This window comes from Scyliorhinus canicula, chromosome 1 (assembly GCF_902713615.1).
Source record: "Scyliorhinus canicula chromosome 1, sScyCan1.1, whole genome shotgun sequence".
Taxonomy (NCBI): Eukaryota; Metazoa; Chordata; class Chondrichthyes; order Carcharhiniformes; family Scyliorhinidae; genus Scyliorhinus; species Scyliorhinus canicula.
In genome coordinates, this window is record NC_052146.1 from 253,327,172 (window position 1) to 253,353,823 (window position 26,652).

A 26,652-nucleotide genomic window follows, 5' to 3' on the forward strand; every position below is an offset into this window, starting at 1 on the left:
GCTGTGATAAGATTCTTGGAGTCGGAGATTGACTGAATGCTGGACGCCACTGATGAAAGGAGGGACACCTCTTTCCCAAGCCCACTATACTGAACGAAGCCTGGGATGACATGGCAGAGGCTGTGAGTGCTGGTAGCCTCACCAAGAGGGCTGGCATGCAATGCCGTAGGAAGGTGAACGACCTGCTGAGACCAGCTTGGGTGAGTAACCACATTTGTGCCCCTGGGATCACTCCCATCCTTCACTCCTCGGGGACCAATCCTTAGAGGCCAACAACACCCCACCTGCCTGCATCTCCCTTACAACCCAACATGTACAAAACCCAACACATGTATTGTCCTCTTTGGCCAGAGACCTTGCACACACAAGCCACCAGCTACAAGCCCCCATAAAACACACATCTCAACATCTCACTGTGTTCTTTCTGAGTCCCCAGGGATAAAGAGGTCCATAATTGCCAGGACCATCAGAGGACAGGAGTGGGGATCCCAGATATTCGGGATATCTGAGGAAGGGACCCTGCAATTTGCAGGAGAGGCAGAATAGAGGCCGAGGAGAGGGCAGTGGCTGCAATGAAGTTTGGCAAACAAGTGAAAGTCCAATGCAACACAGATGCCCCTATAACAAGTGAGTCACCCCTCTCTCACAAACCAGTCCTTCTCAAAATCTTGCCCCATGTCTTGGTCTTGCAGGATCTCCATCATACGAGTCCGGGCCATCCAGGGTCCCATCCAGACCCTCAGCACACCCCAGAGTACCACTGCAGGGAAGACACCGTCATTTCGGCACTGCTTCCACAATCTCAGAGACTGTACCTTGATGGGAAATATTAGTGATCAGGCTTCTGGGTCACCCTCTAGTGAGAACCACATACAATCGGCAGCACATCACGTGGAGGCAGGGACTCCCATGGGAGGGATTGCCGGAAGTCTACCCAACCCCAGGGAACAGCTGTCACCCAGACAGAGGGGCTGTTTAGCACACAGCTAAATCGCTGGCTTTGAAAGCAGGCCAGCAGCACGGTTCGATTCCCGTAACAGCCTCCCCGAACAGGCGCCGGAATGTGGTGACTAGGGGCTTTTCACAGTAACTTCATTGGCGCCTACTCGTGACAATAAGCGATTTTCATTTCATTTCATGTTGCGCTTCTGGAAAAGATGATCCCATCATTATTGCAGATGCAGAAGCAGAGCCAGAATCTACAGGAAGGGCTGTTAGCAACCTTTCAGGACCTGTTGGTACAGCTGGAGGGGTCCAGCTGCCTTCTGGCACAGGAGCTGGTGCTAGCAATGTATGGCACCCAGACCAACACAGAAAGGGTGGCGTCTGCAGTTGAAGGCCTGAGCAAAGAAGTCAGGACGTTAATGGCTTCGGGCCACATTGTGCTGTCCATGGCTGAAGCACAGGGAAGGAGAACCCAGTCAGAGGCAGACATGTACCAGATGCAGATGGATATTGTTGTGGTGCTTCAGAGCTTGGCCCATTCACAAAGGGTCATGGCTGAGGGCTTTGAGAGAATTGGCCGAGCACTGACCGACCTTAGACAGTAACAGTGGGGCATTTAAAAAAAAGTTTTATTTGTTCATGGGACATGGGCATCGCAGGCTGCGTCAGCATTCATTGCCCATCTTTAGTCACCCTCTAGGGGGCAGTTAAGAGTCAACTACATTGCTGTGGGTTTGGAGTCAAATGTAGGCCAGACCAGGTAAGGACGGCAGATTTCCTTCCCTTAAAGGGCATTAGTAAACCAGATTTGATTTTGCGACAATCGACAATGGTTTCATGGTCATCATTAGACTTTTAATTCCAGATATTTTATTGAGCTTAAATTCCATCAGCTGCCATGGTGGGATTTGAACCTGGTTCCCCAGATCATTATCCTAGGTTTCTGGATTATTAGTCCAGTGACATTACCACTATGCCACCACATTTCTCAGGCACAGAAGAACATGACACAATCCCAGAGGGACATGACTGAGGCAGTGAGGGAAATGGCTTACTTGCTGAGGGACATTACCCAGTCTCCATAAGACCATAAGACAAAGGAGCAGAATTCGGCCATTCGGCCCATTGAGTCTGTTCCACCATTCAATCATGGCTGATATTTTTCTCATCCCCATTCTCCTGCCTTCTCCAATAACCCCTGATCTTATTATTAATCAAGAACCTATCTATCTCTATCATAAAGACACTGGCCTCCACAGCCTTCTGCGGCAAAGAGTTCCACAGATTCACCACCCTCTGGCTGAAAAAATTCCTCCCCATCTCTGTTTTAAAGGATCATTCCTTTAGTCTGAGATTGTGTCCTCTGGTTCTAATTTTTTCTGCAAGTGGAAACATCCTCTCCATGTCCACTCTCTATCCAGGCCTTGCAGTATCATGTAAGTTTCAATCAGATCCCCCCCCTCATCCTTCTAAACTCAGTCCTCAACCGTTCCTCATATGACAAGCTCTTCATTCCAGGGATCATTCTTGTGAACTTCCTCTGGACCCATTCCAAGGCCAGCACATCCTTCCTTAAATATAGGGCCCAAAACTGCTCACAATACTCCAAATGGGGTCTGACCAGAGCCTTATACAGCCTCAGAAGTACATCCCTGTTCTTGTATTCGACACCTCTTGACATGAATGCTAACATTGCATTTGCCTTCCTACCTGCACATTAACCTTAAGAGAATCGTGAACAAGGACTTCCAAGTCCTTTTGTGTTTCTGACTTCCTAAACATTTCCCCATTTAGAAAATATTGAATGCCTCAATTCCTCCTTCCAAAGTGCAGAACTTCACACTTTTCCAGCACGTGGGCAGCACGGTAGAAAAGTGGATAGCACTGTGGCTTCACAGTGCCAGGATCCCCGCTGGGCCACTGTCTGTGCGGAGTCCGCACGTTCTCCCTGTGTCTGCGTGGGTTTCCTCCGGGTGTTTTGGTTTCCTCCCACAGTCCAAAGACCTGCAGGTAAGGTGGATCGGCCATGATAAATTGCCCTTAGTGACCAAAAAGGTTAGGAGGGGTTACGGGGCTAGGGCAGAAGTGAGGGCATAAGTGGGTCGGTGCAGACTCGATGGGCCGAATGGCCTCCTTCTGCACTGTATGTTCTATGTTCCACATTGTATTTCATCTGCCACTTCATTGCCCACTCTCCTAGCCTGTCCAAATCCTCCGTAGCCCCCCTGCTTCCTCAAAATGACCAGTCCCTCTACAGATTTTTGTATCATCTGCAAACTTAGCAACAGTGCCTTCAGTTCCTTCTTCCAGGTCATTAATGTATATTGTGAAAAGTTGTGGTCCCAGCACAGATCCCTGAGGCTCACCACTAGTCACCAGCTGCCATCCTGAAAAAGACCCCTTTATCCCCACTCTCTGCCTTCTGCCAGTCAGCCAAACCTCTATCCATGCCAGGATATTACCCTTAACACCTTGGGTTCTTAACTTATTTAAGTCTCCTATGTGGCAACTTGTCAAAGACCTTCTGGAAATCTAAATAAATCACATTCACTGGTTCTCCTTTGTCTAACTTCCTCGTTACTTCCTCAAAGAACTCTAACAGATTTGTCAGACATGACCTTTCTTTGACAAAGTCGAGCTGACTCAGTCCTATTTTATCATGCACTTCCAAGTAATCCGCGATCTCATCTTTAAAAATGCACTCTAAATTCTTACCAATGACCGAGTCAAGCTAACAGGCCTATAATTTCCCGTCTTCTGCCTTCCTCCCTTCTTAAACAGTGGTGTTACATTAGCCACTTTCTAGTCCTCTGGGACCCTTCCTGCCTCCAGTGATTCCTGAAACATCACCACCAATGCCTCCACAATCTCCTGAGCTATCTCTTTTAGGACCCTGGGATGTTATCCATCGGCCCAGGTGTTTTATCCACCTTTAGACATTTCACTTTCCCCAGAACCTTCTCCTTAGTGATGGCCAATGCACTTACCTCTGTCCCCTGATTGTCCTGGAGCTCTGGCATTCCATTGGTGTCTTCCAGTGTGAAGACTGATGCAAAGTAACAATTCAGTTCCTCTGCTATTACTTTGTTTCCGATTATTTTTTCTCCAGCCACATTTTCCTGTGGCCCAATGTCTATTTTGCCTCTCTTACCTTTTATATATTGAAAAAAACTTGTCCTATCTTCTTATGTATTACTAGCTAACTTGCACTCATATTTCATCTTCTCCCCTCTTATTGCTTTTTTAGTTGTCCTCTGCTCGCTTTTAAAGGATTCCCAGTCCTCTGGCTTCCCACTAATCCTCGCCACTTTGTATGCTTTTTCTTTTGCTTTTATGCTGTCCTTGACTTCCCTCGTCAACAATGGATGCCTTGTCCTCCCCTTGGCATGTTTCCTCCTCCTTGGGATGAATTTCTGTTGTGCCTCCTCAATAACCCCCAAAAACTCCTACCATTGCTGTTCCACTGTCTTCCCTGCTGGGCTCCTTTTCCAATCAACTCTGGCCAGCTCCTCCCTCATGTCTTTGTAGTTACCCTTATTTAATTGTAATACTGTTACATCTGATTTCAGCTTCTCTCTCTCAAACTGCAGGGTAAATTCTATCATATTGTGGTCACTGCTCCCTAAGTGTTCCTTCACCTTAAGTTCCCAAATCAAGTCTGCCTCATTACACATTACCAAATCCTGAATTGCCTGTTCCCTCATAGGCTCTGTCAGAAGCTGCTCCAAAAAAAATCTCTTCGACATTCCACAAATTCCTTTTCTTGGGATCCACTACCAACCTGATTTTCCCAGTCCACCTGCATATTGAAGTCCCCCATGATTATTGTGATATTGCCTTTTTTGCATGCTTTCTCTATCTCCTGATTTATTTTCTGCCCCACATCCTAACTACTGCTAGGGGGCCTGTACATAACTCCCATCAGTGTCTTTTAACCTTTGCGATTCCTCAACTCTTCCCGCAGAGATTCTATGCCTTCTGATCCAATATTGCTCCTTGCTATCAATTTAACTTCATTCCAAACAATACAACTCTGCCCCCTTTGCCCATCTGCCCGTCCTTTCGATAGGACACATATCCTTGCATATTTAGATCCCAGCCCTGATCCCTTTGCAGCCACGTCTTTGTGATGCCCACAACATTGAACCGGCCAATTTCAATGTGCGCAACAAGCTCATTTACATTGTTCCATATGCTGGTACAACACCTTCAGCTCTGCATTGACCACCTTCCTTCTCACACTTGTCACCTTTTTTGCACTGCCTGAGGGTGATGTTGTTCTCTTATTTTTGTTCTCTATTTCCCTGTCAGTGGTGACACCTCCTAAGCTAATGCTTTCGTTCCCACCCCCCTGCCACACTAGTTTAAATCCTCCCGAGTGACTCTAGCAAACCTCCCAGTCAGGATATTGGTGCCTCTCGAGTTTAGATGCAACCCGTCCTTCTTGTACAAGTCCCACCTTTCCCCGGAAGAGATCCCAATGGTCCAGAAATCTGAAACCCTCCCATCTACACCACCAGTTTAGCCACGTGTTTAGCTGCACGGTGCTCCTATTTCTCATCCCACTGTCACGTGGCACAGGGAGTAATCCTAAGATTACAAACCTAGAGGTCCTGCTTTTTAGCTTACTGCCTAACTCCCTGAACTCCTTCTGCAAGACCTCATCACTCTTCCTGCCTCTGTCATTAATACCTATGTACCATCGTCAGATGAGGCCTGCTTTTCTTCTTCCTCCAGTATGTAACCCTGCTTCTGCATAAGGTTATGTAGGATGCAGCAGGCCACCACGATGCTAGAGATCCTCTGGGAGTTGTATTGGAGCGGCCCACCAGTGCACATCTTGAGCAAGCCTGTGCACTGTTCGATGACGCTCCTGGTTGCTGTGTGAGTGTGTTATAATGGTTCTCTGTCTCGATCTGGGTCGTCCACTCAGTAGTCATTAGCCATGACCTCAGCGGGTAACCCTTGTCACCCACTAGCCGGCCTTCACCAAAGGAAGCGCCTTGAAGGCGCCGAGGACCAACAAGTGTGCCAGAATATATGCGTTGTGCACGCTGTCTGGATATCGGGCACTGATGTGCATGATGTGCAGCTGGTGATTGCACACCAACTGTATATTCATGGAGTGGAAGCCCTTCCTACTGATGAAGGGCACCCCTTGTTGAACCAGTGCTCAGAGGGCAACATGCGTGCCATTGATTGTCCCCAGGATCTGCGGCATGCCAGCGATGGCGGAAAATTATGCTGCCTGGGCCTTGTTGGGCCTTGTCCAGATTGATGGTGATGTAGTGCAATACAAGGCACAAAGGGCATCCATGACAGAGTGGATGTACCTGTACCCAGAGACATGACACAAGTCCCTGCTCGAGCCCTGGAATGAGCCAGAGGCATAAAATGTTCAGCGTGACCATCACTTTGACGTCCATTGGGAGCAGGTATCCTCCTTCATACCCCTGCGATGCCAGGTACACCATCATCTGGCACTGGTGGCACATGGTCTCCTGGTGAGCCAGGATTGTTGGAAGCACACAGAGTCTAGCAGCTCCTCGAAGGACAGACGCCAATGGTATACATGTGGCCAACCCAACCCCAGGCCTCAGAGACATGTGCTCCATAAAATTCGAGCTACCCGCCCTCCAGATCGAGATTCCCAAAACATGGCCGTCAGTTCTCAAATTTGGCTGAGAACACCTCTGCCACCTCACTGTAGACACCAGGCATGACCAGACTCCTCAACAGCTCCCCTTATTCCTCATCTGAATTCCTCAGGATGGGCGACAGGCCATGCAACAGGAACTTAACCATGCAGAGGCGGGCTTCCACCAGAGACAGTGCTCTCTCTGGAACTAGAATATCCGCACGCCACTGACTCCATAAAGATACCTCACAACCTTTGACATTCACTTTGACGACTTGCACAGCAAGACTATCAGACATGGAACCTTCATCACTAGCAGCTGTCATCCGCTGGTATGCATCGTATTAGAACATAGAACATTACAGCGCAGTACGGGCCCTTCGGCCCTCGATGTTGCGCCGACCCGTGAAACCATCTGAAGCCTAACTGACCTACACTATTCCATTTTCATCCATATGTCTATCCAGTGACCACTTAAATGCCCTTAAATTTGGCGAGTCTACTACTGTTGCAGGCAGGGCGTTCCACACCCCTACTACTCTCTGAGTAAAGAAACTGCCTCTGACATCTGTCCTATATCTACCACCCCTCAATTTAAAGCTATGTCCCTTCGTGTTGGTCGTCACCATCCGAGGAAAAAGACTCACTGTCCACCCTATCTAATCCTCTGACTATCTTATATGTCTCTATTAAGTCACCTCTCAGCCTTCTCCTCTCTAACGAAAACAACCTCAAGTCCCTGAGCCTTTCCTCGTAAGACCTTCCCTCCATACCAGGCAACATCCTAGTAAATCTCCTCTGAACCCTTTCCAAAGCTTCCCTATCCTTCCTATAATGTGGTGACCAGAACTGCACGCAGTACTCCAGGTGCGGCCGCACCAGAGTTTTGTACAGCTGCAGCATGACCTCGTGGCTCCGAAACTCAATCCCCCTACTGATAAAGGCTAGCACACCATATGCCTTCTTAACAGCCCTATTAACCTGGGTGGCAACTTTCAGGGATTTATGTACCTGGATGCCGAGATCTCTCTGTTCATCTATTGCTAGAGTGGGAAACTTTTCAAAGGCAGCTGTGCCACCTAGGTCCAGTCCTCATCCCAACACCCTCCAGCTGCCATGAATAATGAGGATTAAAGCACATTATCTTGATTTAAACGTGCTGAAACATTGGCCAACAAATAGCAGCACATAGTAAATGAAAAAAGACATAAAAGAGATGTGCACACGGATACAAACAAAGATTGAAAGGTGAGCAAAGCCAGAGCCCGTGAAGATGCAGCTGGTCCCATGCTCACATCACATGATCCCCTCTCTTTGTTTAAACCCATTAAACGCTTGCTGCTGATTATTCATATCATTCTTAATCTCAGGGCTATGAGAGTAATAGCTCTTCCTCTCACATCTTCCTCCCAAAGCTTACTGGTTATGGACTGTTGGGAAGGGAACTGGGATTTTAGCAGTTCTCTTTCACCCCGCCCAGAAAAGAATCCTTATCCTCCATGTGCACTCCTTTGATTGATGATAGGCTAACTGTAAAATGCACCCAAACACCTTCTCTGAAACTCTTATTTTCCTAAAGCAGCTACCTGCAAATGTTAAAGATGTCTGGTGTTTTTCTTTCCCACTGATATCATTTTAAAACCCCCATTGAAACAGAAATACCAACTTTTGAGAAATTAGGAGTGCGGAAGTTTATTTTGCTATATTTTCTGTTCCTGATCGACCACAACTATTGACTGTTTATGATCCTGGCAGATTATTTGAGCACATCCTCCTTGCTGCATGCAATTGATCCTAATTGAGCAGAAAAGTGACCACCCTGAGAACACAAAGTCCAGCTGCAACTTCCCCTCATGTATAGCAGTGAAGCACAAAGAGACTCTAAACATAAAGCTGCGTGTTTATTTTTCAGAACTGGATTCCGTGTGAAGTTGTCAACCGGATAAGCTTGCTTCAATTCGGAGTGAACCCTTCTCTTGATAATTTGGAAACTGCTGTTGATGCCTTCATGGCATCAAGAGATTTTTGTGCTTGCATTTAACGGCATACATTTAGGATAGCAGTTAATCTGCAATGATCAAATATTTGGAGCTACTCCTAATCAGCATAAATGGCTTTATGATCAGTTACACATGTACAATGAGACTGACGGCGAACAGACACAAGCAGGCGAATGATTGATACAGGAGGATACGACGTGTTAGCGGATATGTTATAAAAGATAACAATTAATTAGTTTAAAAAAAATACTGGCAGTTGTTTCAGCAATATGCTGTGAAGCCGAATATTAATCACGTTTATTTAATGTGACTTCCCGTGTGTATCCCATTCCAATGATAATCAGCATTGCATAATTTACTTTGAGAATAATCGCCCTGTGGAAACCAGGGGCGGTCTTCTGGATATGGGAGAGTGAGTTTCATGGTTGTAGATCATTTAAATGAAGCGAGGTGTAAGTGTGTTGCGAGTGTGTGTGTGTGTGTGTGTGAGAGAGAGAGTCCTTCAGAGAGAGGGAGAGAGAGCCTCATGCGTTTGGTTTAGGATGAACACGTATGAGCCATGTGGCAACAGCATCCACTCCTAAATGTCTGACTCTCCCACTGAACATGAACAAAAAGGATTGCTGATCTCAGAAAATAGGGTGAATTATTCGGACAAGAAGTAAGTACCAACCGCCGCCGTGGAAATCACTTTAATTTGTTAAATGCATTTTAAAAGCACCCGTTGCTATTGTCTTTCTTGAATTTCTGGAATTAATGCTGAGCAAGGTTTTGCAGAGATGCATATTTCATTAGGCTCCACTTAGGTCGGCTTTACCGAAAAATCTGTCATCGAGATGCGAAATATATTTTTCAGAATATGGTTTTGTCCGTAGTCTACAAGAGTGCTCTCGGATCTGGTAAATGAACACTACTATACGGTCGAGGTTCGGAGAATAAGCTCAACGTGATTTATTCAGAATCCTTGCTAAGATGCCTATTACCGTTACTCTCTTATAAAATGTACAGCACCTTGCGTTTTGCCAATTACAATGATTATTAATCATTGGGCGGAACTGAAACATTTTAATTCAAATACATTTTTTTTACTGGGACAGGAACTTGGAAAGTCTTACGTGAAATCGATGTTGTGGGTACCATTTGTTTTTTTTAAATAAAGGCTTATTTTAAAACCACTCCTTAAACAATTGTTGAGACAAAGTGCATCGATGTTGAGAATGTATATAATTGATGCCATTCATATACCCCGCAGTCCTGAGCTGGGTAATATATTCCGAGCTAATTTCCTTACATGATCCAATATTTGCCTTTTTATCGAATTGCAAATATTTTGTTCATATTTAAAACTTATCAACCCCCCCCCCCCCCCACCCAACGTAAATTGATGTTACTGCCTGGCAAACAGTGAGCCAGTTAAATCATTTAAAGAAAAAATGTGGTTGACAGTGAAAAGAATGGCATGTATCTCTTTCTGTGTTTTGTTTTTTTTAAACCAGTGGCAGCTCCTGACCTACTCGACCCCAAAACAGCAACTCAGAATGCTAAGCCAAGGCTGTCCTTCTCTGCAAAACCGACTGTTTTAACTCCGGCAGATGACAGCAGCCTGAACCCTACAGTTATGAAATGGAAGACCGCCTCGGCTAATTTTCTGGTGGTGGTGCTTTATTTGATTATCGGCGCCACTGTCTTTCAAGCACTTGAACAGCCTGCCGAGAGCTCTCAGAAGACAGCAATCACCATCCAGAAACTGGAGTTTCTGGAAAAGCACATGTGTGTCAATTCCTTGGAACTAGAACTATTGATTCAGGTAAGAAGAAAAATATAGAGGCGCTTGCTTCTATACGCTGGGTGTGAGCGAACGATTTGTATGACAGGTTATGTGATGTGGAGTTCTACATGAAACGTGCAGTAATTGCCGTTTCCTGTTGTGCCCTTTGTTTAATGCCATTGCAGCAACTGCTTGCATTTGCATAGCGCCTCTAAAACAGTGAGGCGGCCAAAGGCGCTTGATTGGAGTGCTGTCGAACCAAGTATGACACCGAGCCTCCCACACGGGGGTACCGGGGTAGACGACTTGGTCCCAGAAGTAGGTTTTAAGGAACATCTTTAAAGAAGTGAGCAAGGCATTATGATGGAAAGGAATAGTGAGGCGGAGCGGCACAGGGTGATCTTGGTTACAGCGAAAGGCATGGCTGCCAATGGTGTAAGTGAATTGGATTGGAGAAGCAGATAATTCTTGGAGGGTTGTTGCTCATTCCAGAGGAAGAAGTGAAGGCAATGCCGAGATCCAAAAAGGCGGGTGAGAGATTTTAACATTAAGGGTTTGCTTTTTATTGAATCCCTACAGTGCAGAAGGAGGCTATTTGGCCCATCGAGTCTGCGGGGACCCTCTGAAAGAGTCCCCTACCCAGGCCCAATCTCCCATCACCCCACGCATTGATCATGGCTAATCCAGCTAACCTGCACATCTTTGGACGGCGGGAGGAAACCGGAGCACCCGGAGATAAACCCTGCAGACACGGGGAGAACGTGCAAACAGTCACCTAAGGCCGAATTGAACCTGGGTCCCTGGCGTGAGGCAGCAGTGCTAACCACTGTGCCACCGGAGGTTGAAGTTAGGGCTAAGGTAATTCATAAGCATAGGGGGGGATGGCTGCAAGGAACAATAGTGCGAGTCAGGATCCAGGCATCAAGAGTTCAAGTTTATGAAGGGTGGAAGATGGGACACTGGCCAGGAGAACATTGCAGTGGTCAGATTTTGAGGTAACAAAGGCATGGACAAGGCTTCTGGCTGCAGGTGAGCTGAGGCTGCCATGTTGCAGAGATGGAAGTAAGTGGTCTTTTTGATGTGTGATCAGCAGTGCATGTTAAGGTCAAATAGATTGTGAAAGATCCGGATCAGCTACTGGCAGTGAGCAGGGAGAAGGACAGAATTAATGGCTAAGGAGCAAAGTTTGTGCTGGGGACTGAAGGCATTTATGCAAACACTCTCTTATAGCACAGAAAGTTCAGTAAACTGTGGCAATATGGAATTGTTTATGGACCTCTGGTTGGAAGCTGCACTGGAACGACGGGTATTGAAGGGCAACCTGATAGAAGTCTACAAAATTATGAGGGGCATGGAAGAGAGTGGATCATCCAAAGCTTTTTCCCAGGGTAGAAGAGTCAATTACTAGGGGACATAGGTTTAAATGCGAGGGGCAAAATTTGGACGAGATGTGCGAGGGAAGTTGTTTTCATAGAGGATAGTGGGTGCCTGGAACTCGAGGAGGTGGTAGAAGCAAGTACGATAGTGATGTTTAAGGGATGTCTTGATAAAATACATGAATAGGATGGGAATAGAGGAATATGGGCCCCAAAAGTGTAAAAGGTTTCAGGTTAGACAGGCAGCATGGTCAGTGCAGGCTTGGAGGGCCATTGGGCCTGTTCCTATGCTGTACTTTTCTTTGTTCCTTGCATTGAAATTATTCTGCTAGAATGACGGTAAAATAACTTTGTAATGACAGGGAAGGTGCTTTGAGTTAGACCACAATCTAACTTCAGAGAGAGTGGGTGTGAGGCCCCACTTCTCTGGCATTTTTATGCTGTTTAGGTTTAACCCTGCATACTAAGTAGTGCTACACCAGGTTTTACAAAAGTGTTCAAAGTCCCATTGCATCTTCTTGACCACTTTTTAATAATGGCTGGAGTTAATTTAACTGTATGGTGAAAAATGGACATAAAAATATTGTGTGTGGTAAGCAGGGCATGCATACTCATTAGCAGCCAGATGTGCATGGCCCACATAGGCCCATATATTCACCACATAGGATGGGCTAATCCATAAAGCACAAGACAAAACTACTTAAACCAATGAATAAAACATTCAGTTATGGCCCTGTACTATTTCCAGGACCTTATTCTGATATTTGCCTGCTCCAACACCAGATTTGTCACATAATAAAAATTATCAACGACTCTTAATAGGTGAAAAATACCCTGCTGTAGAGCTCATCTATTTTTTTTTATAAGTTACATGCTGTGCAGAAACTCAGGAACCTTCCCTTTGGTTTACCCCCCTGTCCTAGTTCTGGACTTGCAAATGTCTCTAGTTTTTTTCTCATCTTCCCTCAATTCCTCTCCAAGCTCAGTTTATTCCTCAGAGTTCACCTCTACTCCCTCAAAACTATTTCCAGCAAACTGCTGCCCTTAGAACTTCCCTTCATTGTCCCCAAGTTTTCTCATATCATTAATCGCTCCCTCTTATCAGGTACTGTCCAACTCCCCTTCAAATCTATCATCAAAATCTGCTTCTCAAAAAAAGCAAATCTTGATCTTTACATCTTTGTGTACACTACTATCGCAAACTCCAGCCTCTCCAATGTGGTTAAATGTACAGCCATCTCCTCAATTTGTGCCCAGTATTCTCACAATTCCACGTACCCATCTAATGCCACAGCACTTAAATGGTCTTTAGAGTTTCAGGTCAAAAGCACTGTGGTTTTTTTTAGAGCTCTTTCTCATATCTGCCTTGCATCTCTTGCCCAAAACCTTTAAATTTGCGTCCCCTCGCCCTTATATTATCAGCCAATGGGAACAGTTTTTCGCTGTCCATCTGGTTCAAACTTGTCAGAATCTTGTCCAGCTCTATTAAATCTCCTTTGCTTCAGGGGGAAAAATCCAAAATCCTGTAAATAAAATCCCTCATCCCTGGAACAATTCTAATAAATCACCTCTGCGCCCTCTCAAAGAGCCTCACATTCTCACTAAATTGTGTTGACCAGAACTGGACACAATACAGCAGTTGCGAACGAAACAGAAAAGGTTCAGCATAATTTCCCTGCTTTTGTACTCAATGCCTCTGATCATGAAGTCATACATCTCATGTGCTTTGCTAACCTCTCTCTCAAGGTCCTGCCACCTTCATAGGTCGATGCACATGCATCCCCAGGTCCCTCTGTTCTGCACGTTCTTTAGAACTTTCCATTAAATCTATATTGCCTCTCCCTATCCTGCCTGCCAAAATGCATCACCTCACACTTCTTCATATTAAATTCTGTCTGCTACTTGCTTGCTCATTCTGCTAGTTTATCTATGTCATGTTGCAGGCGATATATCATCCTGGCTACCATGTTTTGTATCACTGGCAAATTTTGAAATTTTACTCAGCATTCTAAGATCCAAGTCATTTACATATAACAGAAAAAGCAGTGGTCTTACCACTGATCCTTGTGGAACGCCACTGTCTACCACAGTCCAGCCTGAAATAACAATCCATCATGTCTTGCAGTTCCCTTTCCTCAAGCCAATCTTTGTTTTAAATGTAATTGGGCATAAACTCTCCTATTCAATTAGATTCAATTATTTAACATTAGCCTTTCATGTGATACTTTGTCAAATACTTTCTTAAAATCTCTATAGATCACATGCACGGCAAACCCTTCCTCAACTTTTTGTTACATCATCAAAAAAGAAATTTCATTAGTCAGGCATGATCTGCCTTAAACAAATCCTTGTCGGCTATCCTTAATTAACTCAAACTTCTACAAGTCTCTATTGATTATATTTTGTTGCCTCACCCCCAGCCCCCCCCCCCCCCCCCCCCCCCCCCACACACACACACACACACACTGTTTCTCAGGAAAATCAGAATAATGTGGCAAGCCCTTCTGCTACCTAGACCTTATCTTCCTCCAGAAACCTGGATTCTAGCCATCTAGAGAGCGGGCAACTTATCCATCCTAGTTATAGCCAGCCTTTCCAGCACCACCTCCTGCTCAATTTCCACCTTTTCTACTGTTTCTACTATCTTCGCTCCTGTTGGCATTTTGTCACATTCCTCCTTCACAATAAACACTAGTACAAAGTATTCATTAAGTATTCTAGTCTTGCCCTACGCATAATATCACCTTTGTTCTACCCCCTCCTTACCCTTTGCTCTAACATTTATCCCAGTCGATATTTGGTAAGTCCCCAATATAGCCACTATAGTTCTTGCACACCTCTTTGATTTCCCTGCAGATTTTCTTCTCCCACTTCTCTCACTCTTAGGACACCTATAGAATACCCCCACCAGGTCCAGTCCATCCATTTATCCTGTCTTTGTTGGCCTACATTGGCTCCCTGTCTGGCTTTGCCTTGATTTTTAAAATTCTCATCCTTTTTTTTCAAATCCCTTTGTAGCTTTGCCGCATTTACTGTAACCGCCTCCAGCCCTACAACGTGCTGCAGGATCTCTGCACACCTTGAATTCTGGCCTGGTACATCTGTGATATTGATTGCTTCACTGTTGGTGGACGTGCCTTTCTGCTCCCTCAGTTCTGGAATTCCTCCCATCAGCCTCTTCACTTCTCTTTTATCCTTTTTAGATACCACTTCACAATTTACCATTTCGAACAAGCTTTTGGTCATCTGTCCCAACATCTCCTTGTATCAAGCTGTCAAGTTTTGTGCGATAATGCTGTTTTGGACATTTTACTGTGTGAAAGATGGTGTTTAAATGCAGGTTGTTGTTGATGGCTTGTCATTTGAGGCTGCTAATTGGGCATGTTTTCTGACTGTGAAACTGACAGCTGAGAAGAAAACTGTAGAAGTTTTGCTACTGCTACTGCTACTGTTTTTGGCTGCTTTCAAAACACTGTACTGCAGTAATGGATGGTAGATCTGCCTTTGAGGCTGGTGGGGGAGTGTAAGTGTTAAGGAAACCAGGAAAGGTCAGGTATTCCTCACAGGAGAGGAGGACACAGTGTAGGAATCCATACGCAGAGTGGATCTTCAGGGAGCATCTCCACATGATTCTTTCAGAGGAACAATGCCTTAGGCACAAAGGAGATTGTCATTAATCATTGTCACTTGCTGCAGCCACAGGGCATTGCCCGTGGCTCTCAGCATTCATGCCATCCTTTCAGGCTGCAGCATGTGATGCCACTAACATCTCCCAGTTTACAATCCACTACGTGTATGACAGGTCACCAAAGCAGTCCACTACATCTCATTCTCCATGGACAGAGCAAAGCAGAATGTAAGAAAACCAGATTCCATATGTATGGAAAGCTTCCCCAAGATCCAAGCCTTGGGCGACCCCTTTCACTAAACTTGGTTCTTTGTCAAGAGAAAGGAATCCAGTACCATCTATGTCCAGCAGGTCTGTGCCTGATATCCTGATGGCAGTCATAATCTGTCACAAGTCCTCTGCTCCATCTTCATTCTAACTAGGATGTTCGGCTGAATATGGTTCATGGTTCCGGTCAGGAACCCGAGCAGAACAACAGAACTGGTTTACATAATACCACAAGAAGCATAATTGCACACACAATTGGCCACTCAAGCAATGATTTCACTGCCTGGATGGTTCAGAAGGAACTCTGGAGTAGAGCCTCAAATGAGCATCATTTTCTGCATACACTAGGGTTTTGCCTTTGGCAAAGGGCCAGTCTTTGCACCACCTGGACAGTATGAGATTCCATATAATTAGGAGGAAGAGGTGCTGCATGAAGAGGGGAAAGAGCAAGAGAAGTACTGGCCATTGATGGCTGCAGCTGCTCAAGCTCTTCGACAGCAGCTCATCAAAGTGTTTCATGTGAACCACTCCCTCCTTCTCAATTCGCGAAACTCGACACAATACCTATCACCACTGACCTGTTTATCACCATCCATCACCTTCCTTGCTTAACAAGTCGTGCATTTGTTTCCTACAAATTTCAACATCAAAATAAAACTTTAAAACCCCCCGCATTTATCAAACAACTCTATTTCATTGATATCAAGCAGCTAACAGAGATAGTTATGAATCACCTTTTTCAAGTCTTTTGCTCACTTACCTGTTCTAATGTTCCAAGATTTTTCTCCAGTGGCTACAGCTTGGGAAACAGACGGCTGTTGAGTTTCTATTGAGAGCACGTTTTTTTTTATAAATGTTTTTTTTATTGGGTTTTTGAACAAGGTATAATTACCGTTATGTATACAGAATAAGAAACATATATATATATATATATATATACACACATATTTAGAAGAGAAGGGCACACCCCAACATAAAATACAATAAAATATGAAATAGAATAACTGGTAGGGTATTGTGCACCAGCTCGACAGCGGCAGCTCTGTACACCTGACAAAATTATTTACACCACGTAAGTAGGCGACTGTTTGCGGAGGGGTGGGGTGGGGGGAAGGGGGGGGCGGGGGTGGCAGGGATTGGGGAGGCAAATATACATTTGGGTGCAGGGGAGATAATTACAGTGTGCGATACTTGGCTGTGTTTTGTGTTGTTGTCGCCTGCTTCTCCTGGACAGGTCTCGCTGTGGTCCCGCGCTCACGTCCGCTTCTGATGCTCCTCCCGTCCTCCATCTTTATTTTCCTCGTTCCCCGCTCCTGGAGATATCATGCACGTTTTGGCATCCCGTGCCTTCCTTCCGGCTCCCGTTTCCCCGCCCCCCGCCCCACCCCGCTGGTTCTCCTCTCTTGTTCCCCCCCCTCCACGGTTCGCCTTTCTTTCCTCAGGTTTAGCCATCCCTCCCCCTCCCAGCCTCCCTGCCTCCCAGTCTATCTCTCCCTTTCATGCCTTGGCTACCTTCACCTGATTCTTGACTACTTTCCCCTGCTTCTTGGCTACCTGGCTATTCTTCCTCTTGTTCGTTGGCCACAAACAGGTCCCGGAACATTCGCGTGAATGGCTCCCACGTTCTGTGGAAGCCTTCGTCTGACCCTCGGATGGTGAATTTGATTTTCTCCATTTGGAGAGATTCCGAGAGGTCGGACAGCCAGTCTGCAGCTCTGGGTGGTGCTGCTGACCGCCAGCCAAACAGGATTCTATGGCGGGCGATCAGGGAGGCAAAGGCAAGGGCGTCCGCCCTCCTCCCCAGGAATAGATCTGGCTTGTCCGAGACCTCGAAGACCGCCACTTTCGGCATGGCTCCACCCTCACCCCCACCACTTTGGACATTGGCTCAAAGAAGGCTGTCCAGTACTCCACAAGTCTGGGGAAGACCAGAACATGTGGGCGTGGTTGGCCGGGCCTCCTTGGCACCGTTCACATCTATCCTCCACCTCCAGGAAGAACCTACTCATACGGGTTCTTGTTAAGTGGGCTCTATGTACCACTTTTAGCTGCGTCAGGCTGAGCCTTGCGCACGGGGCGGTGGAGTTGACCCTATGCAGTGCTTCGCTCCAGAGCCCCCACCCTATCTCAATCCCCAGGTCCTCCTCCCATTTCTTTCTTGTTGCGTCCAGTATGGTGTCGGCCCTTTCTGTCAGTCGGTCGTACATGTCACTACAGTTTCCCTTGTCTAGTATGCTAGCGTCCAGTAGTTCTTCCAGTAGTGGCGGTTGTGGGTATGTCCTTGTCTCCTTTCGTAGGAAGTTTTTAAGCTGCAGATACCTTAGCTCGCCCCCCTGGCTAGCTGAAATTTCTCTGTCAGTTCGTCCAGTGTTGCAACCCTGCCGTCCGTGTATAGGTCCCTGACTGACAGTGTCCCTCTGTCCTGCCTCCACTTTTTGAAGGTGGCGTCAGTCAGTGCTGGTGTGAACCTATGGTTGTTGCAGATGGGAGCTTTGTCCAACATTTTGGTCAGGCCAAATTGCTGCCGCAGTTGGTTCCAGGATTGGAGGGTGGCTATCACCACCGGGCTGCTGGAGTGTTTTTTGGGTAGGGATGGGAGTGCTGCCGTGGTGAGGGCCCGGAGGGAGGTCCCCACGCAGGAGGCCTCCTCCGCGCGCACCCACTCGGCCTCTGGCTCCTTGATCCATCCCCTTATTCGCTCGGCTGTCGCCGCCCAGTGGTAGAATTGTAGGTTTGGGAGGGCTAGCCCCCCCCCCCTGGATTTTGTTTTTTGTAGGACCTTCTTTGGGATCCTAGCATTTTTACACCCCCCCCCCCCCCCCCCCCCCATACGAATGCCATGATTAGTTTGTCCAGCGCTTTGAAAAAGGCCTTGGGGCTGTAGATTGGGATGGATCTAAACAGGAAGAGGAACCTGGGCAGTACGTTCATTTTGATCGTCTGGACTCTCCCCGCGAGGGAGAGTGGGAGTGTGTTCCATCTTTGCAGGTCCTTTTTTACTTCCTCCGTCAGACTGGTGAGGTTCCATTTGTGGATCCCTTTCCAGTCATGGGCTATTTGGATCCCCAGGTAGCGGAATTTGTGTCGGGCGTGTTTAAACGGCAGCCCCTTTAGTCACACCCCCCCTTTGCGGGTGTACTGGGAAGACCTCGCTTTTGCTCATGTTGAGTTTGTAGCTCGAGAAGGCTCCAAACTCTTTCAGGAGCGCAATGATTCTGCCCATGCTGCTCTGTGGGTCCGAAATGTAGAGGAGCAGGTCATCTGCATAGAGTGAGACTCTGTGCTCTCTGCCTCCCCTTCGGATCCCCCCCAGCTTTTTGCTGCCCTGAGCGCGATTGCTAGCGGTTCGATCGCTAGGGCGAACAGCAGCGGGGACAGTGGGCATCCTTGTCTGCTGCCCCTGTGCAGCTGGAAGTATTGGGAGTTGGTATTGTTTGTCCGTACACTCGCCATGGGAGCGTTGTATAGGAGCTTTACCCAGGAGGTGAACCCTGTTCAAGCCCGAACCGCTCCAGTACCTCTATGAGGTATTTCCATTTGACTCTGTCGAAGGCCTTTTCTGCGTCCAGGGAGACGATCACCTCTGGTGTTCCCTCCCCGAAGGGGGTCATTATCACGTTTAGCAGGCGCCTGATGTTCGAGGTAAGCTGTCTACCTTTGACGAAGCCCGTCTGGTTCTCTGTAACCACCTCAGGTACACAGTCTTCTCGCCTTTTGGCTAGGATTTTGGCCAGTATTTTGGCATCTGCGTTCAGCAGTGAGATAGGTCTGTCTGACCCACATTCCATTGGGTCTTTGTCTTTCTTAGGTATAAGCAAGATTGAGGCCTGTGCTAGCGTGGGTGGCAGTACGTCCCCAGCTAGCGAGTCTGTGAACATCTCCCGCAGGTGCGGGGCCAGCGCTGTCGCAAATCTTTTGTAGAAGTCCGCCGGGAATCCGTCCGGTTCTGGCGCCTTCCCCGCCTGCATGGAGCTAATGCTCTCCATGATCTCTCCCAGTGCTAGTGGTGCTTCCAGGTCCCGTTTTCTGCCCTCCCCCACGACTGGGATGTCCAGTCCGTCGAGGAACTGTTTCATCCCAGACTCCCCCCTTGGGGGCTCTGAGGTGTACAGCTCTTGTTAGAAGGCCTTGAAGGTTTTGTTAACCTTTTCCAGTTCTGTTTCTAACGTGCCTCCGGTACCCCTGATTTGTGCAATTTCTCTGGTGGCTGCCTGCTGTCTCAGCTGGTGTGCCAACAGGCGGCTGGCTTTGTCTCCGTGTTCGTACAGGGTCCCGCGCGCCTGGCGGAGTTGGTGCACTGCTTTCCTGGTGGAGAGCAGATCAAAGTTCCTTTGTAGCTCTTTCCTCTCTGCCAGGAGCTCCACGGTCGGGGCCTCGGAGTATTTACGGTCTACCTCCAGTATGGAGTCGACCAGCTGCTGCCTAGCCATCCTTTCCTCCCTATCTCTTTGCGCTTTGAAAGCAACGATTTCCCCTCTTAGTACGGCCTTTAGCGCTTCAAAGAACGTGGAGGGTGAGACCTCCCCGTTCTGGTTGTTTTCCGTGTACTCTGCTATGGCCCGCGCTATCCTTTCGCTGAAGGCCTTGTCAGCTAGTAAGGCACATTCCAACCTCCATGTGGGACGCTGGGCCTTGCCCGTCTCTAGCCGCACGTCCATGTAATGTGGAGCGTGGTCTGATATCACAATTGCGGAGTATTCCACTATGTCTATCCCTGGAAGCACCGTTTTCCCCATCACAAAGAAGTCAATTCTGGTGTATATGTTGTGTACTGGGGAGAAGAAGGAGAATTCCTTCTCCCCTGGGTGGGCGAACCGCCAGGGGTCCACCGCTCCCATCTGCTCCATAAAGTGACTGAGTTCCCTTGCCATGCTTGAGGTTTTCCCCGTTTTGGGGTTTGATCTGTCCGTCTTTGGGTCCTGTACACAGTTGAAGTCCCCCCCACCATGATTAGTCGATGCGTCGCTATGTCAGGGATTTCTGCCATGGTCTTTTTGATGAAGCTCGTGTCATCCCAGTTGGGCGCGTACACGTTGACTAGTACCACCGGTGCCCCATCCAGGGCCCCGCTGACCATGATGTACCGTCCCCCCGGGTCCGTAACCGTCTTTGTTGCCCTAAAGATCGTCCTCTTGCCGATCAATATCGCCACCCCCCGGCCCTTGTCCTATTGCAGGAATGGTAGGTCTGTCCCACCCAGCCCTTTCTTACCCACAGTCGGTCCTGCTCTCTCAGGTGTGTCTCCTGGATGAAGACTATGTCGGCCCTCATATTTCTTAGGTGGGTGAAGACTCTGGATCTCTTCACTGGGCCGTTGAGTCCTCTTACGTTTCAGGTGACTATCCTGGTGGGGGGGCTTCTGCCCCCTCGCTCCTGTGGGATTAACCATACTTATCTGATGGACGTGCATCTGCCCTCCGGGGTTTCCCTTTGTTAGGGGGCCGTCCAGGGTGGCCGCTGTCGCTGCTCTCTCCATGCGGTTGGGCCTCCGCACTCCGAGGTTTCCCCTTATCCCGGGGGCACCCGCCATGGCCATCCACTGTGGGTCCGCCACGCGGGTAGTCCCCTGCACTCTGGGGTCTCCCTTCGCCCAGAGACCGTACTGGGTGGGTGCTTGCAGCAGTTCCTTGTTTCGAGCCCTTGGTTGTGGCACTTTGTAGCCCTGTTCCTTTTCTCGCCTCTTTTGTCCCTCCTTCCCTGCATTTCCCCTCCCCGGTCTCTCGCTCCCTGTGTGCCCCCCCACCCCACCCCACCAGTCTCTCCCTTTTCCCTACTCCCCCGTATACCTCTCCTTTGCCCCTCTTTCCCCTGTTCCTGTCCCCGTTTGCTCTCCCGACTCTGATGGATGATCCCCCCCCTCCCCTGCCTGGCGCCTTCCCCCCTGTTGGGGGTGCGCTGCGGCCCTGCTTTGTTGCATGCCCCCGGCGCTAGCTTTCCTGCTCGTGCGGTGGCCCCCCTCTCGGGAGTTACTGTCTCGCTTCTCCCCTGCCTGGCCTCTATGGTTTTCTGCCCGCTCTTCCCCCATCCTACCCTGCACCCCTCTCACTTGCTCTCCCTTCTCCATTTCTCTCGTTCCCTCGTGCTGGGGCCTGGCCTCCCATCTGGAGCGGTCCCTCGGGCAGTGGTTTGCTCTTTGTTCAGGGTGCGCTCGCCGTGGCGGGGGCGGGGGGGCCTGGCATTGCCTCACCCCTCCCCACCCCCCCCGTAGGCGTGTCGTTGCCCCTTGCCAGGGGCCCCTCGTCCCTACCCTCGCTGGTGGTTTTCCAGCCCGTGCTCCTCGACAAACCTGTTTGCCTCAGCGGGGACTGTAAAGAAGTATTCCCTGTTTTGGTGTGTGACCCAGAGTTTCGCTGGGTACAGCATACCACAACGCACGTTGCTCCAGTGAAGAGCTGCTTTTGCTCTATTGAACTCTGCCCGTCTCCTGGCTATATCTGCCCCAATATCATAATAAATTCGAATGGCGTGTCCTTCCCATTTTTCCTGGCCCAGCCCAGGATTGTTTCCCTGTCTTGGTACCAGTGCAGTTTAGCTATGACTGCTCTCGGGTGGTCTCCTGCCTTGGGCTTCGGGCGCAGCAACCGATGTGCTCTGTCCATTTCTGGTGGGTTGGGGAAAGTTTCCCTCCCCACTAAGTTGCCCAGCATCTCAGCCACGTATGCTGTGGGGTTTCTACCCTCGATCCCCTCTGGCAGGCCCACTACCCTGATATTTAGCCTTTTCGAGAGGTTTTCCTGGTCGTCTACTCTGCCCTTCAGGCTCCCCTGTGTTGCGCCCAGTCTCGTCACCTCCCTCTCCAGGGCCGTGACCCGGTCGCTCACGTCAGTCGCTGCTTTCTCCAGCTCCTTAATGGTCGCCTTCTTGGCTTCCAGTTTCTCCCCTTGGGCATCCAATTTCTCCTCTAGTCTGGCCAGGGCCTGCTGCACCCCTGACATGGCCCTGGCTACTGCTGCTTGCACTGCGGCCTCGATGTCTGCCTTTGCCTCTGCCTTGTTTACCTGCTGATGCTCCCTCAGCGCCTCAGCAAAGGCTGCCTTCCAGTCCCAGCTCCCCACAGGCCCCGGGGGAGAGGGCACCTGTCTGTCCAGCTCTTTTTGATGCGGCGATACTTCCTTTCTGTCGCCTCGTGTGCTGATTCGCTCACCTGAGCTGGCTCGCCCATTGACCCGTCTGCCTCTGGTGCCCCTTCTCCCTCTGCTTTGGCTCCCTTCTGCCATTTTTTCTCTCCCTTCCCTTTCTTCTTTTCTTCTCCCTTTGTTTTTCTTTTCCCCCCTTTTCCGCACCCTATTTTTTTTTTTGTTTCTTCCCCTTTTCTTCTCTCCTCCCTTCTTTCCGTTACCACTTTATTTTTTTCTCTTTTATAAAACTCCTCTCAGGTGGGCTTGTTTTGGGTGCAAAAGAGAGAAAATAATATATTTCCCCCTCCCCTCCCCTCTCTTTAACAGTTTTCTTTTGAGTTTTGTTTTTGTAAAAGTTCTTTTTTCTTCCTTTCCCCTCACTCACCCAGGGTAGAGAGAGAGAGAGAGAGAGAGAGGCTTCTGGTCCGGAGTTCCTTTGTTCCTGCCTCGTGGTGGTCAATGCCGGTTGGGGGGGGGATTGGGTCGGTCCCCGCTGCTCTGTCCGGGCCGCCGCCCGTCGCACCCCGCGCTCCGCTCTCCCGGTGGGGGTGGTTAGGTTGCTGGTCGCTCCTCCGTGCCCTCCTCTCTCTGCAGGCTGAGCCCCGCTTCGGTCCGGGCTGCTGCCGCTCCGCTCCTGGCCTGCGCTCTGGTGCCCGGGGGGCGGGGGGGGGGGGGGGGGGGGGGGTGGTGTGTGGACCTGCCGCCGCCACTGCTGCTGCTGTCGCCGCCGGATCACTCCGCCGCCGAGGTTCCCCTGCCACCAATGTCGTGGGGGGGGGGGGTTTGTATCTTCCCCTTCCGTGTTCTTCCCGCTGCGGAGAAAAAGGCGTTGACCTCGTTGCCCTGCGGGAGCCCCTTTCTGTGCGACCGCTCCGCTCGCCGACCGGAAGTCTCTCCGTATTGAGAGCACGTTTGGTGACTGTGCCATGGGAAATCAAGCAGCTCTGAGTCTAGCCCCAGAATGTGGTGTCTTGCTGTCAGAAATTCCAGTGCGCCTAACATTTTCTGATGTATGCCCATCATGCTTCTTTGGGGCAAAATCCAAGTTCTAGGCCTGTGAACATTAACTGCTGAAAACTTGCTCCTGAGACGAAGGATAGAAGTTCAGGTCGGCAGTGTAAATGGGGTGCTATCTAACTGGAAAGAACATTGCAGGTGTACGTGGAAGCTTCAGTGTAAATGGTGCATACGATTTCTTAGCTGGTGCATTGAGATTATTTTAGTTTTATTCTTCTGTCGCCTATTTCAACCAGCTAAGTAAACATTGTGCCCTCTCGGTTTTACCAGTGCGCCAGTGAAAATGAATTGTTGGTTAATTAGCATTCTAATTATATTTTTGTTTGATTCAAATCGTAAAGGTGAATATTCATACAAATGCCACAATGCATTGCTGAGTGAAATGTTGCATTTGAGTTTTAAGGCAACATCAATTTGCAATCATTTAGAGCCTTTTCCATGATTTAAGTTGTCAAAAGGCACTTCACCAGAATACAACTGGACGATTCCATTAACAATAAATTGATGCGCCACAGCTTCCGAGCTCCAGGGCAGTGTAAGTATGGGTGGCACCCTAGTGGGCACACTGAAGATACGCTCGGGATTTCCCCTGCCACTCTGCAGAAGTTCCCAGGTAATGTTTACACAACCATTGCCCAAGAAGTGCCAACTTCCCATGTGCAATTTCCCTGCACTGGGAACCATCTGAAAATACGATTTAAAGCACAAACTTCGGATGGTTCCAACTGTGTGAAGCCAATAATTAGCATGGGAAAGTTAGAATGAAAAAAAAAATTACTTCTAACTTCTGGGTAACTGTTGTTCAGACCAACAACAACCCCTGTGGTACTTACCCCTCTCCCCCCACTCCACCCCGCCATACCCCCATCCCTGAGTCCTGACACGACCACTCCACAAATCCTACCCACTTACTTTCTCCCTGGCCTGTCAAATGCTTTTAAACTTGGCTGGATCTTTAACTTACCTGGTTCACACTCATGCTATAAAAAAGGGGACATAGCCTCCTTACATCCAACTCTGCAGCGTCTCAGGAGCTCGCTGCCTTGCACATATCTCACCCGGTCTAAGTTGGAAGGTCGGGCAAGATAAAATTGAAAAATATTTCTGGTAAGAAAGTAGGTGTGGAGTGGCAATCCATCTCTGATTACCACTCTGCAGAACTTCAAGCCCAATATTCCTAATTGACTGTAAAGGACTTTGTGAAGTCTGGTGGTTGTGAAATAAATGTCAGTCTTTCTTTTCACTGAGTCAAAGAAGGGAGACACTATTAGATGACCAAAAGCTTTGTCATTGAAGTAGATTTTTGCGAATGCCTTCATGGAAGAAATGGAGGTAAAGAGGTGGCATGGTTAAGAAAGGGAATTAAAAAGCTTTTAAGGTTTATGTAAGGCTTATGGCCCTGATGGAATGCATCCCAGAGTGCTAAAAGAAATGGCTAGGGAAATTGCAGATGCACTAATGATGATTTACCAAAATTCACTAGACTCTGGGGTGGTCCCGGTGGATTGGAAATTAGCAAACGTGACACCACTGTTTAAAAAAGGAGGTAGGCAGAGAGCAGGAAATTATAGGCCAGTGAGCTTAACTTCGGTAGTAGGGAAGATGCTGGAATCTATCATCAAAGAAGAAATAGCGAGGCATCGGGATAGAAATTGTCCCATTGGGCAGACGCAGCATGGATTCATAAAGGGCAGGTCATGCCTAACTAATTTAGTGGAATGTTTTGAGGACATTGCCAGTGCAGTAGATAACGGGGAGCCAATGGATGTGGTATATTTGGATTTCCAGAAAGCCTTTGACAAGGTGCCACACAAAAGGTTGCTGCATATGATAAAGATGCATGGCATTAAGGGTAAAGTAGTAGCATGGATAGAGGATTGGTTAATTAATAGAAAGCAAAGAGTGGGGATTAATGGGTGTTTCTCTGGTTGGCAATCAGTAGCTAGTTGGTGTCCCTCAGGGATCCGTGTTGGGCCCACAATTGTTCACAATTTACATAGATGATTTGGTGTTGGGAACCAAGGGCAATGTGTCCAAGTTTGCAGATGACACTAAGATGACTGGTAAAGCAAAAAGTGCAGAGGATACTGGACGTCTGCAGAGGGATTTGGATAGGTTAAGTGAATGGGCTGGGTCTGGCAGATGGAATACAATGTTGACAAATGTGAGGTTATCCATTTTGGTAGGAATAACAGCAAACGGGATTATTATTTAAACGATAAAATATTAAAGCATGCCGCTGTGCAGAGAGACCTGGGTGTGCTAGTGCATGAGTCACAGAAAGTTGGTTTACAGGTGCAACAGGTGATTAAGAAGGCAAATGGAATTTTGTCCTTCATTGCTAGAGGGATGGAGTTTAAGACTAGGGAGGTTATGTTGCAATTGTATAAGGTGTTAGTGAGGCCACACCTGGAGTATTGTGTTCAGTTTTGGTCTCCTTACTTGAGAAAGGACATACTGGCACTGGAGGGTGTGCAGAGGAGATTCACTAGGTTAATCCCAGAGCTGAAGGGGTTGGATTATGAGGAGAGGTTGAGTAGACTGGGACTGTACTCGTTGGAATTTAGAAGGATGAGGGGGGATCTTATAGAAACATTTAAAATTATGAAGGGAATAGATAGGATCGATGCGGGCAGGTTGTTTCCACTGGCGGGTGAAAGCAGAACTAGGGGACATAGCCTCAAAATAAGGGGAAGTAGATTTAGGACTGAGTTTAGGAGGAACTTCTTCACCCAAAGGGTTGTGAATCTATGGAATTCCTTGTACAGTGAAGCAGTTGAGGCTCCTTCATTACATGTTTTTAAGGTAAAGATAGATAGTGTTTTGAAGAATAAAGGGATTAAGGGTTATGGTGTTCGGGCCAGAAAGTGGAGCTGAGTTCACAAAAGATCAGCC

The 26,652-nt window shown here is 48.1% G+C and overlaps 1 protein-coding gene across 1 annotated transcript in view; it reads left to right on the forward strand.

Annotated features, from left to right (window-relative positions):
• Nucleotides 1–9,083: 9,083 nt before the first annotated feature.
• LOC119973467 (potassium channel subfamily K member 2-like) overlaps nucleotides 9,084–26,652 on the forward strand; it is a 236,812-nt gene continuing 219,243 nt past the window's right edge. The window contains exons 1-2 of the mRNA XM_038811665.1: nucleotides 9,084–9,244; nucleotides 10,080–10,390. Of these exons, the coding sequence (XP_038667593.1) occupies nucleotide 9,244; nucleotides 10,080–10,390 (312 nt within the window). The 5' untranslated portion in view covers nucleotides 9,084–9,243. The remainder of the gene's footprint in view (nucleotides 9,245–10,079; nucleotides 10,391–26,652) is intronic.